Here is a 20,668-nt window from a genome sequence, read left to right as displayed (position 1 = left end):
AAAGTCAAGGCAGTTGAAAGCAAATCTGATTACTTTTCATTGAGGGTACATCTTCGGTCAGTAGGATGCCCGCTGTAGGACCGTAAGTTCTCCGTGAGCTCTTTGTACAGATAGTCAGCCATCGGGCGAGAGATGATTTCCCACAGCATGATAACCACGATCATCACAGCTGTCTGACAGGTGTGGCCTACACGCACCCGGACCAAGCAGAGAACCTTCTCATCAGGACCGCTTCTCCTAAGCACCTGGAAAAGCAGAATGGATTCATCTATACCAGCTTTATGCATTGGAAGGCCAGACTTTTTATTGTTATTTGTTCTTTTTGAGGAAAGTCTCATATAGCCCAGGACTTTGACTCATTGTAAAAAAAATTACTTAAAGAGAGAGAGAGACAGAGACAGAGAGAGAGAGATTTTCACTAAATTTCAAATTTACAGTGTTTACATGTGAATATGTATATATGCAGCCTACGGGAGGAGCTTAGTGTCTGGGGGTGCCAAAAGAGAGTGTCAAGTACATGCGGTTTTGGAACACCATGTAGGTGCTGGGAGATGAACCTGGAACCTCTGTAAGAACAGAAATTCTCTTAACGACCGAGGCACTTCTCCAGCCCCGGAAACAACTTATATTCATCAGCTGTTTGTATCGGAAAGGCTTGCCTGTCGCTGGCTGGGACAGAATTTTCCTGTGTCAACCACACCTTGCTTAGTTGAACTGATCATTGCCCAGGAACAATGTGTGGAGACTAGTCATGGGACACTATGCCCAGAGAAACATTTGTCTTATTTGAAGAAATCTATAGTGAAAAAACAAACTAAACACATCGGTTAGGAGCTGTGTAAGTTCTCAGAATGTTGAAGGCCAAAGAAATGTAGCTACTATGGCAGAGGAACACTTGTCTAGATTTCGTGCAATCACAAACAAAACTTTATGATTCGTTTGTGTTTGATTGTAAGAAAGTTTCTTTTATTTTTCGAGACAGGGTTTCTCTGTGAAACAGTCCTGGTTGTCCCAGAACTCACGCTGTAGACCAGGCTGGCCTCGAACTCACAAGATCCGCCTGGCTCTGCCTCCTGAGTGCTGGGATTAAAGGTGCTTCTACTATGTTAAAGAGCAATTAACCTAAGGAGAACATGACCTTCAATGTAAAAAGTACGGACTTTTTGACTGGGCTATAGCGCAAATAATGGAGCGCTTGCTTAGCGTGCCCGAGTCTCCATCACTGTGCTCAGTCTCAAACACCACATCAACCCAGCACAAAGAGACGGGTGCCTGCAATCCCAGCCCCCGAGGTAGGGGCAGGAACCCAAGTTTGTGATGATCCCTGGCTACACATCTAGTTTGAAGCCAGCCTGGGATATAAGAGGCTCGGTTTCAAACAAATGATATTAATAGTCTTTTCAATAAATGTTACATGTTAGCTGTCTTCATGAGGTGGGATGCGTGGTTTGGTTTTGCCCTGAGCCTGCCAACAAGACTGACAGCCAGCTAGATGTGCTGGGGCATAACTTTAATTACAGCATCTGGAGGTCAGGAGGCCAGCCTGCTCTTCATAGGCAGTGGAGGCCTGCCAAACAACAGCAAAAAACTGACAGCCTGAGTTTGATGCGTGAAGCTCACATGGTACAAAGCATTAGCTGTCTATAGTTATCTTCTAGTCAACAAATGTGCCCCAAAATATGACACTCAGCCAATCATTGACACACACTTATGATACAAGCATAAATCATATGTATATTAAATATACATTATGTAATTTTTTTCCTGTGTGTATGATAAAAATGCTGGAGGTAGGACCAGCAAGGAGGTTCAGCACGAACAGGACCTGAATTATAGTCCCCAGAAGCAACACAGTTAGGCTTGGTGGCATAGACATTTAAACCAAGAGCTCCCAGTCTAGAGTTCCTGGCCAGCCAATCAGCCATAATGAAAAGCTGTTTAAACTATCTGGAGGCCCATCACAGTACTAGGGGGCTTGATTGGCATTCAAGAGGCCTTGAGTTCCATCCCTTGGACAAGAGACCTAAACAAACAAACAAACAATCAAACAATCAAATAACTCGAACGCCCTCCGATACACCATTCCACCCACACAAACACGAAGGTAAAACAAATCTCAAAGGCATTTCAAATGAAAGATACAAACTATCAAAACTTGAAGGAACTGAACCTTGGGGACAAACACAAAAACTGCAAGTAACTTCTCCTAAGACTTTCAGAACCAAGGAAACTCCAGGCAGCTCTATCTGCAGTTACAAAACTGCACTTTCACTCTTGGCAGAAGTGGGGATCGTTGTTTCTAGGGTGGAGAGGGACAGAAGCAGGTGACCGACCTATCACAGAGTCATAGCACTAGACAGAGGGTTATTCCAGGAAATGAACATGAGTTAATTGATAAGGAAACTGAAAATTGGCTCCTGGTTACCACAGACTCACAACACCACCAAGTTTCGAAGTTGCTCTGTAGACCAGGCTGGCCTCTAACTCAGAGATCCGCCTGCCTCTGAGTTCAGGGATTAAAGGCGTGTGCCACTACAGCATGGCCAGAAAGACTGTTTTTAAATTATTGTATTAATTTTATTTTATATGGGAATGCTTTGCCTGCGTGTGTGTGTGTGTGTGTGTGTGTGTGTGTGTGTGTACCACACGCATGCATGGATGCTTGACATGGCTGCTGGGAACTGAACTTTGATCCTCTCTAAGAGCAGTGTGCACACACTCAACCGCTAGATGTCTCTTCAGCTCTAAGATTTACGTGTGTGTGTGTGTGTGTGTGTGTGTGTGTGTGTGTGTGTGTGTGAAAGAGAGAGTCTGCTGTTTCAAGTTTTTTGTTCTGAGGCAGCAACAGAGGCTCCTGTGCACAGACACTTCAGAACACAGCACAAACACTGGTTAGAGAAAAAATTAAACCACGAAGTCCAGTGGAGTTAGATTCCAAAGACTAAAGGTCTTACTATTAGACAGAAACATTGTGAGGGACCAAATTGTCAGAGCTTACGTTTCGGTGCATGCTTATAATGCCAGCAATTAGAGGCCAAAGCAGGAGAGCCCCAAGGCCCAAGGCCAGCTGGAGCTGTATGAGACTCTCAAAATTTAGTAAGTGAAAACCAAATCAAATCTCATTATTTTACAACTAACACGATGTGTCAACTTGTGAATTGTGGGGGCCAAATTGCAATGGGACTTGAGCACAAAAATGTTTCCCCCAAGTCTTAAGTCTCTTCATGAACACTGTGTTGCTTCCTTAGTCATTCATGTATTTGCTATGCTCTGGGGCCAAGGGAGTCCCAGGGCTTACTGAGCAAGCCTGTTTACTGTGTAAACACAAGGACCTGAGTTCAAATCCCCACCAAGGACTAAAAACTTGGACATGGTCACGTAGCCCTCTAATAACCAGAGTATTGCAGACCAAGCAGGTGGATGAAATGGGAAGCTTCTGGCTCCTTGTCTTGAAGGAATAAGGTGGTCAGCAGGAGGGAGGTCTCTGAGGTCCTGCTATGCTACCCACATGCCTGATATGCATTCACATTCACCCTCCCCATATACACCAAAGCAAAGCCAAGACTTACTGTTTTATAACATATGCTATGTTTTATGGAACTTATCATATTCTTCAAAATATCTTGCATCCTATTATAACTTTGGAGACTGGGTCTTGGTACATAGTGCATGGTGGTCTACAACTTATGACCTTATACTTTGGCCTCCTGAATACTGGGATGACAGGGTCGTACCTCCATATCTAGTGTTTTCTTGTTTCCATAGATATCGGTACTAGAGATTTCCTCTGCACATAGAATTCACCCTCTTATTGATAGAGAAAGTGTCCGCTGAGCCCATTCACCTCTTCTCCCTATTTGTTCCAGCCTGGAGTCTGGGGAATGCAGCTATAACACAGAGAAGCACACTTGACGCACAAGTCCCACCTCCAGCAACACAATAAACATTTTTAAATGTGTGTGTGTGTGTGTGTGTGTGTGTGTGTTTGCGGGGGGGGGGGGGGGGGGGGCTCAATAACGTAGCATTTGTCTGACATGTGCAAAGTCTTGGATTCAATATTCAACCACAACTAAATATAGATAATTTTAAAATTCTCTCTGGGCTTGGTGGGGGTAGGGGTGCTTGCCAGGACCTCAGGCAGCTGTATCTTTGAGTTTGGGTCAGCCTGATCCAGATAGTCATTTGCATTTTATTCATTCTCATTGATTCAGATTACTTCATGGCATGGGTAAAGCACGTTTTGTTGCTGCTACATTCTTTAGTTGATGGTCGTTGGTTACCCACTCTTTTGACAATGATTCCTGCTAGATGGTTACTAACAGATTTGTGTACATCAGTTTGGTTCCTTTGAGAAGATCTGTTGAGGTATTGTTATATATAAGCAGGTAGGTTAAACTCTTTCAAAGTGAAGGATCCATTACCATTAATGGTAGATGAAGATGTTAGTTTTTAACAAATTTAGTGAAGGCACTCATCCAAAACAATTTAGAGCAAGATGGGCAAAAGTCAGTGGATCCCCAGAACCCATAGTAGAAGAATTAAGTTTTCCTCTGCAGCATACATGTATGCACACACACACACATGCACTAACAAAAATAAATTAAATATGGCCATCAGAAAAGAAAAAAATTAAAGCAGACTAAAACCCATTTGTTATAAATATATTTGTTCATAGTAGCCATGTCTATAACTATGGTGTCTGAGAGGCTACGGCAGGAGGTTCATACATTTGAAAATGTCCTGGACTATATAGACAATGAGATCAGTCTGAACTGACCAAAAAAAACACAAAAAATTTAATCTTTATACTCACACCTATGAGCGTTTTGCCTGCATGCTTCTCTGCTCCACACAAATAAGTGCAGTACAGACAATCATGAACCACTGTGTGGTGCTGGGAGTTAAACCTGGGTCTTCTGGGAGAACACCCAGAGCTCTTAAGCAAAGGCCTCTCTCTCCAGCCCTTACATTTACTTATATAGTCAAACAGCAAAACAGACTATGAAACCTTGTCTTGAAAAAAACAAACAAAAAAAGTCATTGAAGGTTTACTGTCAACTATCAATTCTGTTCCATTGACGGTCTCATCCGATGACGGTCACCTTTGTTCTGATAAAGAAATTGAAGGAAAGACCACGGAGGCGCACACTGCTTGCTTACTGGCTTGCTCAGCCTGCAACTCAGGACCACCTGCCCATGGGCAGACAGACCTACTCACATCAAGAAAATGGCCCACAGGCTTGCCTACAGACTGATCTGATGAATGCTTTCTCAACTGAGGTTCCCTCTTCCAAGATGACTGTAGCTTGTGTCAAAGTGACTAACCAGTGCACCGTACAGCACAGATCACTATAGCTTTATGGTTCAACTTCAAAACACTGGAGAAGGCCTGAAAAGATAACAAGGTTTCTGCCACCAAGACCGACACCATGACTTCGATAAGGATATAACTGAACTCTCTCGGGTTGTCCTCCGACCTCCACACATGTGCACAAACGGACACACGCTTGCACAGGGAAGCAGATGCAAAATAAACAACAACAACAAAAATTTAAAGCATAAAGCAAAATAGACTGAGGCTGGGTTTGGTGACTCAAAACCTTAATTCCAGACAGGCATGAACAGATGATGGCCTTGAGGCCAGCCTGATCTACACGGCATACACCAGGGCAGCCAAGGCCACACAGGGAGACCCCAGTCTCAAACACCAACAAAAGAGTAACCAAATACTCTAGAACAAAGACCTAGATTCACCCTTAATTTGTAGAGCAAACGGTTGGGTAGAAGACTTTCATTCTCTATAGAAATAACAAAACCCTTAACATGTCAGAGGTAACAATGAGTACCGCTGAGCCCTGGACCGCACTCAGTCAACTTGTGACTTCAACAGGATCTGTCCAGGAATTTGTTTATTTATGCCATTATATCGGTTCAGACTGGGAAACCAACCATCAGTGAACTATAGAGGATCACCCCATCACTAAGCTCCATCTCTAGCACTACCCCGAGGCCTCCTTGGTCCCTGTCTTCAGTTTGGTTGCAGTAGAGACCAGTCAGCAATTAGCACACATTACATCTATCTTTAAAAACACATTTAAAGCCAGGCGGTGGTGGCACACGCCTTTAATCCCAGCACTCGGGAGGCAGAGCCAGGCAGATCTCTGTGAGTAGGAGGCCAGCCTGGGCTACAGAGTGAGATCCAGGACAGGCACAAAGCTACACAGAGAAACCCTGTCTCAAAAAAACAAAAACAAAACAAAAAACCCAAAACAAAACAATAACGAAGTTGTTAAAATTATCAAATCAGGTATAACAGGAAAGGCACAAAGCTACACAGGGAAACCCTGTCTTGAAAAACAAAAAAACAAAAAAAAAAAAAAAAAAAGGAAAACAACAACAACAACAACAACAACAAAACACATTTAGAGGCTGGTGAGATTTCTTAGTAGGTAAAAAACTTACTGTCCAATCGTGAGGGCCTGAGTTCGAGTCCCCAGAACCCGTATGAAAACACCAGGAGGGACTTGATACACCTGTAATCTCTGCACCGCAAGTGAAGGAAGTTATCTCTGGAGCTCACTGGCAAGCTCCAGGCTAACGAGAGCCTTAACGAGAGCCTGTGTTGAAAAGGTGTGCCGTTTACCAAAGGAATGCTTCGGTAGGCACATGTATGTGTGTGCATACCCACACACATGGCCATGTGCACTGGAACACACATCATCAGCACTCATTCTAATAAACAGATAAATAAATGGCTTAATAAACAGTACACTAAATACTTCATGCTGTGTTAAAAGTGGGAGTGGAGGCTGGGCGGTGGTGGCGCTCGCCTTTAGTCCCAGCACTTGGGAGGCAGAGCCAGGCAGATCACTGTGAGTTCGAGGCCAGCCTGGGCTACCAAGTGAGTTCCAGGAAAAGGCGCAAAGCTACACAGAGAAACCCTGTCTCGAAAAACGGGAAAAAAAAAAAAAGTGGGAGTGGAGGGTGGTGGCGGCGCACGCCTTTAATCCCAGCACTCGGGAGGCAGAGCCAGGCAGATCTCTGTGAGTTCGAGGTCAGCCTGGTCTATAGAGCGAGATCCAGGAAAGGCGCAAAGCTACACAGAGAAACCCTGTCTCAAAAAAAGTGGGGGTGGACTATAGGACTATATGACTCCTGCTTCACAGGACACTCAGATTTCCTGACATCTACCTGCCCTCTGATGGTGTGGTGGTTTGAATAAGAATGGCCACTGTGATGGCACACGCCTTTAGTCCCAGCACTCCGGAGGCAGAGACAGGCGGATCTTTTTGAGTTTGAGGCCAGCCTGGTCTACAGAGTTCCAGGACAACCAGGGCTACCCAGAGAAACACTGTCTTGATAAACGAAAACAAAAAAAGGAAGCAGACAACATACCCTTCTCTAAGGTCCTTCAAAGGCTGCAGTTGCATACAGAATATACAACTGCTCACTACGGCAATCAAGTCACCCCGGACTTGGCATCCTTATAGCATCCCAGCTTCACCTTCTCAGTCTGCCTGGGCTCTTGGAGCACTACTTCTATCTAATTGCTGGGTTATGTGTGCAGCAAGGAGGACTGGTTCTCTCCCTCCATCACATGACCGACCTCCAGGATGGAATCATGACGGTCAGAACGGGTGGCTACTGCCTTACTTTTTAGGTTCCCTCCCCCTTAACCTTTGTTACTTGCTTTTCCTCTGCCAAGCAAGGCTCTTCCTCGAAAAATAAATAAAATCTTAACATCGGAAGGGTATCTTTGGCTTCCCTCTCCTCAGTTCAGTCTCCCTTTTTCTCCCCCTACCCCATAGTGCATAAGAAGACCTTAACTCCATAGGCTGGAGTGATACAACACCACGCCCATTGAAAAGTCCTTTTACAGTCTCTTGATTACTTATCTTTTTTTAAAGTAATGTTTTTTATTCTTTATTATGTAAGCAGTGTTCTGTTTGCATGTGTCCCTGCACACCAGAAGAGGGCAGCAGATCTTATTACAGATGGTCGTGAGCCACCATGTGGTTGCTGGGAATTGAACTCAGGACCTTTGGAAGAGTAGCCAGGGCTCTTAACCTCTGAGCCATCTCTCCAGCCCCTTGATTACTCATCTTAATGTGAATATTCTAGAAGAATTAATACAAAATGAAGGAGGCAGGACAAGAACATTACCAAAGCACCATAAAACTGGGGTTAGGATGTGGGAATACTTGATTTTGAAAAAAAATTTTTTTTTCCTTTTTTTGAGGTGGAGTCTCATGAAAAGGACAACAAAATCTATCGATGTATAGTCACTAGAGATTCATAAAGCAGATAAACTGAAAAACACATACACACTCAATAACTATACAAACAAAACCCCCAGAGCCAATGTGTGATCCCAGTTGTAAAGAGTCCTTGTGAGACCGTGGGGAAGGCCTATACTTTTCCTTTGCCCTTCGATGTATTTAACACCCTACCACTGAAACCCAAAACCTAGTCACGGCACAGCTTCCTGCTCATCTTCCTGTGGACGTGGCAAGCTTTCTAGTCTCCATTTTGGCCAAAACAAAAGCTTGTAATTGTAACCAGTGGAGAAAACCCATTCTGCGGAGAACCAAGCAGAGCAGAGCGGAGCAGAGCAGAGCGGAGCGGAGGCACTCACAGACTTGGCGATGGGGCAGCCCTGGGAGCTCTTCCCTTCTTTCCCCGTGTACTCTATCTTCTCAAGCCGGACGGCCTTTCCCTTTTGGCCAAACCTGGGTACAGAACACAGTAGGGGGGTGGGGCTAATTAATGACAATCTCTACTTCGAACCTCGGTGTTTTCACCGAAGACACACACGAACATCAGTTAAAATCCAACAGTTATCATAGACATTGGCTAAAAGCCGGCTGCTACGTGGCAGATTGTTTTTGTTACCCAGTTCTACTGACTTCAAGATCACTCTAGAAATAGCCTGGCCTCAAGACAAGTGTTGGGAAGTTAGGGGTAAAACGTTGGTGGCGGTCATCTGACCTATTTGTACCATTGTACAGTAATAGGAAAATACATGTTCCTGATTTCTCCCTTAGGCTTGCTGTGTGAGGAGGGCATGTTTCCAGTGCCCCGAGCTCCTGGGAGGAAGGACTCAGGAAGACCTAAGAACCATCCAACTCACACTCCTGAATGTCTTCATTCACCTCATGACCACGCCAAGACCTTTCCTCTGCATTGACCCAGGTCCGCGGTGCAGAATAGTTTTAGCAGGGGAACACATCTCCTCACCTAGTCTCCATCAGCTCCCTGATGGCGGCAACACTTGGTCCTGCCCCCAGGTGTGTGTAATATGGGCCTTTGTCTTTTTGTGTACCTCCATCTGTGGAAGGAATAAGATTATTAGACCCAGTTTTGCAAAATAGCACGGGGGGGGGGGGGCTTTTTTTTTTTTTTTTTTTAAATAAGTTTCAACTTTAAAGAATAAGACAACAGGTCTTGGCATTGGACTCGCCCCTGTTACCACCTTTTGGCTCCTAATTCTTCTAGGAGTCAAAGGAGAGAAGACAAAACTATTTGAGGGGGTCCTATTTATTCTCGTCTTCAACCTTTTTATTAATAGGACTAACAGTTTAAGATGGGGTCTCAGTAGAGCCTCAACTCAGTGACAGCCAAGGTGACCTTGAACTCCTGATGAGCCTGACTCTACTGCCAAAGGTCTGGGATCACACACAGATCTTCTGCCTGGGTAGTTTTCTATAGTAACTGTGGACTCGAAGAACAATAAATCTGATAAAGTTAGCCTCAGTATCCGAAGTGATGCCGGAAAAAGTTAGCCTACTACATTTCCACAGTTAGGTATTTATAATAAAGGCGTACAAGAATGTTACTTGTTGCAATTATCGGTTCCTTCAACACCTGCAAACAGGGAATAAGTTATAGGTCATTTATATAGTAACACAATAGCTCTTAGAGCAATACTAAAAAACTTTGAATATCGCTGAAATTTTATTAAGTTAAAAAGTAGAAGTGTAGATGTTCACACATTTGGGAGGCTGAGGCATGAGCAGCCTGGACTACAGAGTGAGTGTGAGCCAGCCTCGACTACATGACAGCCTAACTTAAAACCACGGGCTGTGACTGCAAAAGGCAAGTCCCTACTGAGATTGAGGTGATTGAGGTGTACACCCGTAACCCTAGTACCAGGGAAGGAGAACTGAAAGAACGTTTTAGGGCTCAAGGCTGTCCTGCCTTCTATGTTAATGTCCTTTTAAAAAGGAACTAGGCTACTAAGGCCAGGTGAGGTGGTCCACACTGGATTTGTGAGGCAGGTGAATCTGTTCCATGATGGCCAGGGCTACACAGGAAGATGTTAGGAGTGTTTTTTTTGTTTTGTTTTTTTAACCAACACAACCAAAAGTCCACTTGACAAAAAATGTTTAAAGTCCTAAATTCTTGTAGACTGTGTCCTAAAAAAGAGCCTGAGACTTTCTGAGAATGAGACCCGGTCCTGCTCTGTAGCCCAGGCTATCCTTGAATGCCTGCCGGACATGCACCTCCATGTCCAGTTTGTTTTGAATTGTTGTGGAATCCTGGACTAGCATGTTCAGTTTGGCCTCTTATGATCACCTGTCACTGAGGCTTTTCCATACTGTATGTATTTCTGGCCAGTGTTTTTACACAAGTCATTATTCTGGTTTGAGGATGTACTCAAATGTGGGGCGCTTCCCTAGCACATACAAGGCTGAAGGTAGAATCACTGGTAATGGGGGGAGGGGAAGCATTATAGCAAGCAAGGGAATATCTGCAATTAAAAAACAAAACAACTGCCGGGCGGTGGTGGTGCACGCCTTTAATCCCAGCACTCGAGAGGCAGAGGCAGGAGGTTCTCTGTGAGTTCGAGGTCAGCCTGGTCTGCAGAGCAAGTTCCAGGACAGGCTCCAAAGCTACACAGAGAAACCCTGTCTCAAAAAACCAACCAACCAAACAAACAAAAAAAACACAAAACAAAAACAAACAAACAAACAAACAAAAAACAAAAAACCAAACCAAAAAAACCCAACAAGCAAGGGATGAACCTAGAGCAAGCCCAGCCCTTATTTTCTTTAATTATGTCTAGGTGTGTGTGTTTGCATGTGGGTATGTGCTTGTGAAGAACAAATGTGTTGGATCTACAGGAGTTGGAGTTATAGAAGATTGTGAGCCTCTGTATGGGTGCTGGGAATTGAATATGGGTCCTCTGGAAGACCAGTGAATGTTCTTAACCACCACGCCATCTCACCAGCTCCTTTCCTGGCAAGATATATGTAAGAGACTGTTTCATTGGTGATTAAGAACAGGGGCGATTGTTGAGCTGTGGTGCCACACGCCTTTAATCCTAGCACTTGGGAGACAGAGGCAGGTCAACAGCCTGTTATTGTTACACAACCCCCCCACCCCCCAAAAAAAACCAGGGGTGATTCTGCCCACAGCGACATTTGGCAATATAGCTCTGGTCATTTTTACTTCTGTGAAGTATAGGTACGTGCATGCACTGTGGCTTCTACCTAACATAATAGGGCCAGGAATACTATGAAATCACTCACGGCAGGGCATTTCCCTATTAATTGGGTCTAATGTCAATACTGCAGACTTTAACTGGGACAAGCACTGATCCGGAAATAGCAGACTCTGTTTGACTATTCGACACTATCCTGAAAACTACAATGATATTACTGAGATGACAGGAGATTTGTTTCCCTATGCCTAAGAACACACAAACATCACCTAGTCACCTAGAACAACAGTTCTCAACCTTCCTAACACTGCGACCTTTAATATATAGTTCTTCATGTCGTGGTGACCCACCAACCAGAATTATTTCGTTGCTACTTAATAACTATAAATTTGCTACTGTTACGAATTGTATCGGCTATTTCTGATGGCCTAAGGTGACCCCTGTAAAAGGGTTGCTCAACAACCCCAAAGGGGTCTCAACCCACAGGTTGAGAACCACTGACCCAAAAAGTGGAACTTAATGTTCAGCAATGGGCTGCCAGGCCTGTCAAATGGTCACCAGTGACTCTGAATGAAGAGCCGAATAGCCTCATAGACTAGCCCAGAAATATGCAGGCTTTTTTTAAAGAATGGAAATCTATTTTTCCCTTTGCAAAGATACACAGAAAAGTACTTCGTGTAATGTTAGGATTTTAAAGGAACGGCAGGTGGAGGCTACATGCAGGCCTGTTTCACACTATCACAACTCTAGTGTGAATATTCTTGAACGCAGGAGATGTGTGTGAGGAGGTGAGGGGTGTATTTTGATTGAGACAGGGCCTTATATGTCTGATGCTTGCCTTGAACTTGCTAAGAAGCCAAAAACGATTCTCCTTCTGAGTAGACTGGAAATATAAGAGGGGCCACTACACCCAGTTTTAAACGGTGTTTAGTATCAAAGCCAGTTTCATTCTTTCAAGTTAATTACATTCTACCTCCAGCCCAGAGCTAACAATTCACTCTCAACAAACAAACAAACAAAACAAAAACAAAACAAAGCACGCACGCGGGGGGGGGGGGGGGGGGGGGCGGCGGACCCCACCCATTTCTAGTATGAAAAATACTCATCACATTTGGTTCAAAGCAAATCTTGAGTTTGGGCCACCCGTGACATGAAACTACGTTAAAAACTAACCCTGTATCACAAACTCCTGCATCTCGGAGACAACGTCAAGAGCATCTGTACCACCTCTCTCTCTTTGTTTTATTTTGATTTCCCTCCAAGTCCTTGGCTCTCCTGTCTGTGTATTGATTCAAGAGATTCACCTGTCTCTGCCTCCTGGGGCTGGGATTCCAGGCCTGTCCCACCACATGTAACATGGTTGTTACAGTGAGACAGAGTCCTTCCATGAAATCTGGGTGGACAGTTACTAGTCAGGAAACAAGTTAAACTTTCATGTATCACATACTGAGCAAATTTCTCAAAAAGGAATGAGCAATCATCATTTTTACACCAGCAGGGATGGGTGTTTTTATCAGTGTAGAATCTTTTTCATTCAGAAAAAGAAAAAAAATCCTCTGGCAGTAGCAGCAAAAGCCTTGACTCACAGCATTCAGGAAACAGGGGCTGTGGGTCTTCCTAAGGCTGAGGAAAAGCTTTCCTTTTTCCTTAGTTTTCTGTATATGAATGTTTTCCCTATGTACGTATGTATGTCTGTATGTATACCATTTGCTTGACTATTGCCCCTGGAGGTCAGAAGAGGGCATTGGATTTCCTGTAAACAATTATGGGTGCTGGGACCCAAACCTGGGTCGTCTGCAAAAACAAGTGCTCTTAACCTCTGAAACATTTTTTTTCTAGCTCCTACAACTTTTAAAAAATGTATGTCTGTGTGGGTAAGTGCATGTAACTGCGGTCACCAGTAGAGATGTAGGTAGGTAGGATCTCCTAAAGGTGGAGTTACAGATGTTGTGTGATCCACTGGACATGTTGCTGGGAACTGAACTTGTGTCCTTTCCAACTGCTTTAAAGTGCTGAGTCATTTCTCCAGCATTATTTTTGTTCTTTTAAGACAAGTTCTTGCTAGAAAGCCCAGGCTAGGGAGCTGGAGAGATGGCTCAGCGGTTAAGAGCACTGGCTGCTCTTCCAAAGGTCCTGAGTTCAATTCCCAGCAACCACATGGTGGCTCACACCCATCTATAATAGGATCTGATGCTCTCTGCCCAGAAGCAGAGTATATATTCATAAAATAAAAATTAAAAAAGCCCAGGATAGACTTAAAACTCTGTCTCACACAGCTTCCCGAAGGTTGCAACTAAGGGTTCCACCACACCTCCTCAAAACAGAAAAGTCAGTGCTTCCAGAAAAAAAGATTAATGAGTTATTTTAATTAAATTATTTAATTGAATTATTTTAATTAAAAAGAAATTTTATTATTTGGAGGTCGGAGAACCTCAACCTCCATCATGGCTTCTGAGCACAAAATTTAGGGGCCAGGCTTGTGCAAGTGCCTTACACCTCCATAACTAACAGAACCTTTAAGGAACCAAGATCATGATGTTCAAGATCCCACCTCAACTAGAGTTTGTGGGCACTCCTTTCCTACTGCAAAACACAGTGTTACTTCAACTGTACATATTTTTACATCCTCTGCATGCCTATTTGATTTCACAAGAAAAAAAAAATTAAATGAAATACTTGCAGCTTGAAATTTGTTTGAATAGAGGTAGAACAACAAGCAAATATAATTAAGCATTGAGGACATTCACTCTTAGTCAGGAAAATGAACTACTTGAGAGGACCCAGCACTATTTTCCACTTGGAAAAGTTCACATCCTTTCCCAGTTTATGGGTTGAAACTTCCATTTTTTTAAATAGAATAAATAAAAGTTCAATAGGAAAACAGGAACAGAAAGACCAGTGCGGCTAGCTTAGCAAGACGAAAAAGAGCCAAAGCTGCCCCATCCCCAAAAAAAGATGAACTGGAAAGAAAACATCCACACAAGTGAACACTCACCATTACAGTGACAGGTTGGCTCTTCTGAGTCACTCACTCCGGCTAGCAGTACCTTGACAGGCTCGCTAAGCAAGGTCTGATGCTCTTATTCAGTTCTTCCTGTGCCCTGGGGGTGGCGGAGTCACCCAGTGGTCCGTCACTTGATGCCTCTGCTTCATGCTTCACGGTCCCATCTGAGATTTGATTTACAATCAACAAAGTCCCTCTCTCGGAGCTGGTTATTGGGTTTAGCAAAGGCGTAGTACCAGGCAACGTTGGTGGTATCTGGTGCACCAGGTTCTCTTGAGTGCCTAGATGAGATTGTGTCTCAGTAGCACCAGGCGTCATGTTAGCACACTGGATAGATGGAGAGGAGGGCTGGGGCAGAGGGTGAGCATTGTTCTCATGGACATTCACCGTGGGCTGGACCTGAGAATTATCTACCGGCTCTGCAATTGCCTGCCCGCTGGATTCCGTCTTGAATTGGCATGTTGGTAGAGAATCCGGTGGCTCGACTTTCACTTTCTCCTTTGCCAATTCAGAGTGTCTTGTGAATGTTATCTGACTGAGAGGAGAGAAATAAAAGTATTGTGTTGTAAGGATATGCTGTAAGGAGCCATCGGTGCTGATATGTGATCAATGGTAGGAATAGCTCCCAACAGGAGAGGAACATCATGTGGACCAGAATGGCCAAATCTTTGAAATTTAGATGACATCCAAATGTCACACATCTTACTATACTGAGTTGGCAAGTTGCTCCTGCTTCTTCTGATCATTTTCTTGAGAGCTAGGGACTGGGGGCTCCTTTTTCCGTTTGTCTGCTTTGGGGGTTGGTTTTTGCTTTTTTTCCGGGTCTTCTTCTTTGGCTTTGCTGGTGGTACGCTAGGTTTGTTTTGTATACTTGAAGGTGGTTTCTTTTGGACCATGCCTTTCTCCTGGCTATGTTTTTGATGGACATTCTTTGCAGCAAGGCTCCCTGGTGTTACTTCCAACTTTCTCCACTACTGGGCTTGGGCGATTGCAATTAATTGCGGATGCAAGCTGGGTTAATTGTGCTGGCGACATCTTCTTCAATTTGACTGTACGGAGCATCCTGGCATGGTGGGTCATGCTGGGACTTCAACTTTTGATCGCTGTTCAGTGCCTGAGTGCAGTTTTCTGGATCATGACTTTCTACTGGCAGTGGGTATGAATTCTTAGAACTATCAAGGGTAAGCTTGCCTCCAGCAATGCATTTCCTATCAGCTGTACGTGAATCCGGCTGTTCATGTGCCTTTACAAGTGCTTGGATAGCTGAACTATCAGGCAACTTGAACACTGAGTTCTGGCCATTGAAGACGACAGTGTCCTGGTGCTGAGGACACTTCCCCTGTAAGTTTGGGTCTTGGAGGTCTTTTCTCACAGAATGGAGGATAGCCTTGCAACTGTTAAGCAGACTAGCCGTTCTCTGATCTGTTTCTTCATCCTTCTCTGACTTCGATGGCGAGGAATTCTCGGATGGAGCTTCTGAGAGCTGAGTAAGGGCTTCTATGGCCACGACTTGTTCCAGTGTTAACCTCCTGTCTTTCATGAGAGACAGAAGGCTTGGCTGAACTGGAGAGTCATCTTTTGGTTCTTTACTAGGTACCTTCTCGGGGGTTTGGAGTTGACTACCAGCACTGTGTGTATTAGGGTGGTTATTAAAGATGGTGGAGTCTGCACCAGATCTGCAGGTCAAGCCGGGCTTCTGGAAGAGCAAGATGTTACTCGTCCCCTTGAGATGATCACAACTCCCAGCGGAAGTGATGGCGGCGTTCATGGCATCATTGCAGTTTGAGGGGTCAGTCAGCAATTTAGAGGAATCATTTCCCAATACCTTGCTAATTTCTTCAAGATCCAACTTATTGACTGGCAGGTTGGTGTCGGTAGGTAAACAGTGCACATTTTTCATGCCGTTTCTTACAGTCGGAGCAAACATTGGGGACGGTTGGGTTTGCTGCTTGACATCTTCGGGGGGTGGGGAATTTTCAACCTCAGTGAAATTTGCATCGAGGCCTCCCTTGACTTGACCTGCCAGGTGTGATTTCTGGCTTGGCGTCCATTTCTCCACCTCGACGCCTGTCATGTTTTCTGCATTTTTCCCTACATTTTCAAGGGCATGTGTGATCAAATCCACTCTCTGCTCTCCTTCCCCATGACCACATTGACTGTATTCCATGGACTCTGATTGGGGGCCATTTACTGGTTTGATGTTAAAGGCAGCCTGTAAAGCAAGCACAGAAATTCCTCCCGTTATCTGCTGAAATAAAACAACGACTTCACTCTTTTGTTCATAGACTCTTTCTAGGTATCCAAGCGGGCTTGGAATTTGTGGCAATGCCCCTGACTCAGTTTCAGGCACTGGGATTACAGGTAAGGGCAGCTGTGCCTCGCTGGGATTCCACAATTTAATGACCCTTAAAGTGAGGTTAGAGATATGACTTCAATAACATGCGTGCAGTCTGGGACCTCATCCCTCCATTCTTCCTCCACTCCCCTCATCCCTGCTTCCATTTAAGCCATGCAGAGCAGTTCACTCCTGTAATAACTCCAGGGAGGCAGAGGCACACAAACCTCTGTGGTTGGTTTCTATAGCATGTGACTTGTAGGTCAGCCGGGGCTACATAGAGAGACTCAATCAATCAATCAAAAGTAATATGTTTCTTTAGTGGGAACACTTGCAAAGGATGTGTGGGGCTGAGTTCAATACCCAGCATCACAAAGGATGGGTGGCGTGTGGTGCAACTCTCAAGTGCACAGCATGGTGAGTTTTCCCTATAACCTCATCATCACAAGCATGAACTTGCCATCAGTCAGCCTGCAAGCCATCGTTGTGAAGATTAGCATCAAGTCTTTTTTTTTTTTTAAAGATTTATTTATTATGTATACAGTGTTCTGCCTGCACATACACCTATAGGCCAGAAGAGGGCACCAGATCTCATTACAGATGGTTGTGAGCCACCATGTGGTTGCTGGGAATTGAACTCAGGGCCTCTGGAAGAGCAGCCTGTGCTCTTAACCTCCGAGCCATCTCTCCAGCCCTAGCATCAACTCTGATGTCACTTCCTATCACTGACAATGATGCTTGTGCCTTACGTTCATTTGGTTGAGGGTAAGCATAGCTCACTGATTTCATTATTGTGCAGTAATTCATAAACTGGATACTTCGTACCCACATTACTAGATTGAATATTGTAAATATACAGCTACGAACCTCATGTTCTTGTTTGGTAAAAACATATACATACAGGGAAGTTCTGAGTCATGCAGTGTGTGCTGCGTGCAGATTCAGCTTTAGTAGTTTTAGGAAATGTTCCCACCAGTAATTACATTCCAATTATGGTACATCATAATTAGCAATTTGTATACTATATTTATGCATATATATGAATTAAGTCTTTCAAAAATAAATAATTTGCTTATTTCATATTTATGTATTTTATGTCTGTGTGTGCCTGGATGTATGTATGCCCACCACATGTGTACAGGAGCCTGTCCTGGCCAGCAGAGGGTGTCAGAACACCTGGAAATGGAATTATAGGGTACTATAGGCTACCATGTGGGTGCTCAGAGATGAAACTGGACCCACTGAGCCAGCCCAACTTGTTCATCTCTTGATCACAGTATAAGTTATATAGATGCTCGATTTTTGTCAAAATCTGTTAAAAAAATGGTACTGTCATGGGTAAAAGGTACACACACAAACACACAAACACACACACACACACACACACACACACACACACACACACACACACACGAGTGTGGGGAGGGATCCGTCAAGGCTTCATACTATAGCCCAGTGTGGCAATGAAAATCCCAGGCAAACTTGAGGGCCTATGGACCAGTACTTCGTGCATGCTAGACAAGGGATCTGCTACTGAGCCAGACCTCCACCCAACCATTATTCCTATTGTCTTCCCCCCCCCCCAGATGTGGTCTATAACCATCTTCAACTCTAATTCCAAGGGATCTAACTCCCTCTTCTGACGCTCCCAACACCAGGTAAGCATGTAGTGCACTTAAATACATGCAAGCAAAGTTCTTATACCTCATAAAGATAAAAATTAACAAATCTTTTAAGAAAAGAATTGACATTTAAGACAATGGTAGTTCTCCATCGGGGACTGAGAATATAGTTCATTTGTGCTCCTGCCCCTGGTTTCATCCACAGCAGAGAGACTGATAAATCGTTTCTAAAGCAAAGCTTTGAAGGCAGCATTTTTGCCTTTTCAAAGTATTGCCGGGTGGTGGTGGTGTATGCCTTTAATCCCAGCACTCGGGAGGCAGAGGCAGGCAGATCTCTGTGAGTTTGAGGCCAGCCTGGTCTACAGAGTGAGATCCAGGAAAGGCACAAAGCTACACAGAGAAACCCTGTCTTGAAGAAAAAAACAAAAAACAAAAAACAAAGCATTATACTTTTTCCCTTTTGAAAGGTGAAAAGGCAAAACCCTACAAGGCATTCCTTTCAGGTATCTGCTTAGCCTGTAACCCCAGTTGGGGAATAAAAAACCCACAGAAGGTGCTGGAGGGATGGCTCAGTGGTTAGCAGTGTACTGATCTTGCAGGACTCATGTCCAGTTCCCAGCTCACAACTGCCTGTAAATCCAGCTCCAGGAGGAATCATACAAAACCTCTGGCACTCACATGCACGTACCCACACAGACACCAACACACACACACACAAAAAAAACCCTACATGCTGGATGGTAGTGGTGCACACCTTTAATCACTCAGGAGGCAGAGTTCAAGTCCAGCCTGATCTACAGAGTAAGTTCCAGGACAACCAGGGCTACATAGAAATCCTGTCTTGGGGGGGGGGGGGGGGCGGGGGGGCGGGGCAGAAAATCAGCTCTCTAACCCAGTGCTAGAGTGCTCCCCCCCCCCCCCACAAACCCTACTGTTCTTCAGGAGCCTGGTGGCTCATCAGGCCTGGCGACCACCAGAGCCAGTGGCTCCTGCACATTTGGGCCTGCAATGAGTCACCGTGGTGATCTCAGGATTACAGACGCTTCTTTTCTATTCCAATGTTTAATTCTTACCTCGGCAAAGCCAATCCACTTTTAGCTTGGTGGGGAGAGGTGGTGTTTACAGTGAGAAACGAGAGCAAATCTGGGAAGTAGGGTTAAAATCCCTCTAAGGTATATTACTGCAGGATCGCCTCAGAAATATAGAAATGAAGTAACCATCTGCAAACACAGGTGCCCTTGGAGGCTACGCCATGACAAAAGCGACTCCCTCAGATCTGTCCTCAGTCATCCTACTGACCTCCCTCCACTCGAATCACTTTGAAGCAAGCATGGTGACTGGCTTCAGTAACCCTAGCACTCTGGAGGCAGAGGCAGGAGGATCATGCCTGAAAGTTGAAGCTAGCCAGGGCTCCATACAGTTTCCAAGTTTTAAGAATGGTGGGCCGGGCGGCGGCGGCGGCAGCGGCAGCGCACGCCTTTAATCCCAGCACTCGGGAGGCAGAGGCAGGTGGATCTCTGTGAGTTCCAAGCCAGCCTGGTCTACAGAGTTCCAGAACAGGCTCCAAAGCTACACAGAAAAAAAAAAAAAAAAAAAAAAAAAAAAAAAAAGAAAAAAAAAAAAACAATAAAAGAATAATAGTGCTTCATCTCCCTGCTGATACCAATGTAATTTTGGCCACTATGAAATCAGTATGGAGAAAATGGAAGTGCCACACACACTACTTATATAACCCATGCACTCCAAAGGATCTAGTGCAGTCAACCTGTCTGGCCAGAGAAAGCTGCTTGCTGAGCAAGCCTAGCTTTGCCAAGACACTAACGCGTAAGTAAACGCAATAAAAAGAAGGGAGGAAGAAAGGAAAGCCAAATCACCAGCGATGCCTACACACACCATCCATGTTTATTGTGGATCTTGTCACAGTAGCCAAGTTCTAAGACACCAGCCTGCACGCTGCTGTTCAGCAGGCAGATCAAGAAGATCAACACAGTGGAGTTTTATTTAGCCCTAAGAAGATTGACTATTATCAATATTTACTAAGTGAGTCTATCATGGATGCCTGGAAATGAAATACTGTAATACTCTAACGGGAGTGTTCAAACTGTATTAATGTTTTTGAGGCATGGTCCTTCTCCAGGCCAAGGTAGCCTCAATCTCTTGGTAACCTGACTGCCTTGCCTTTCCGATTGCCGGGCTCACAGGCATGGGACAGCGCACAGATCTTGAAAACAGCACATTTATTATATTACACACCAAACAAAAGC

The 20,668-nt window shown here is 44.5% G+C and overlaps 1 protein-coding gene across 1 annotated transcript in view; it reads right to left on the bottom strand.

Moving 5' to 3' along the window:
- Window positions 1-20,668, bottom strand: part of Tet1 (tet methylcytosine dioxygenase 1) — a 73,289-nt gene that overhangs the window by 17,768 nt on the left and 34,853 nt on the right. The window contains 10 exon segments of the mRNA XM_059281977.1: window positions 34-245; window positions 8,636-8,729; window positions 9,238-9,328; window positions 14,439-14,516; window positions 14,519-14,996; window positions 14,999-15,163; window positions 15,165-15,272; window positions 15,275-15,421; window positions 15,423-15,473; window positions 15,475-16,659. Coding sequence (XP_059137960.1) covers window positions 34-245; window positions 8,636-8,729; window positions 9,238-9,328; window positions 14,439-14,516; window positions 14,519-14,996; window positions 14,999-15,163; window positions 15,165-15,272; window positions 15,275-15,421; window positions 15,423-15,473; window positions 15,475-16,659 — 2,609 coding nt within the window.

This window comes from Peromyscus eremicus, chromosome 16_21 (assembly GCF_949786415.1).
Source record: "Peromyscus eremicus chromosome 16_21, PerEre_H2_v1, whole genome shotgun sequence".
In the NCBI taxonomy this organism is placed as follows: domain Eukaryota; kingdom Metazoa; phylum Chordata; class Mammalia; order Rodentia; family Cricetidae; genus Peromyscus; species Peromyscus eremicus.
The sequence above is the reverse complement of the archived record's forward strand: the minus strand, read 5'-3'. Positions and strand labels throughout refer to the sequence as shown.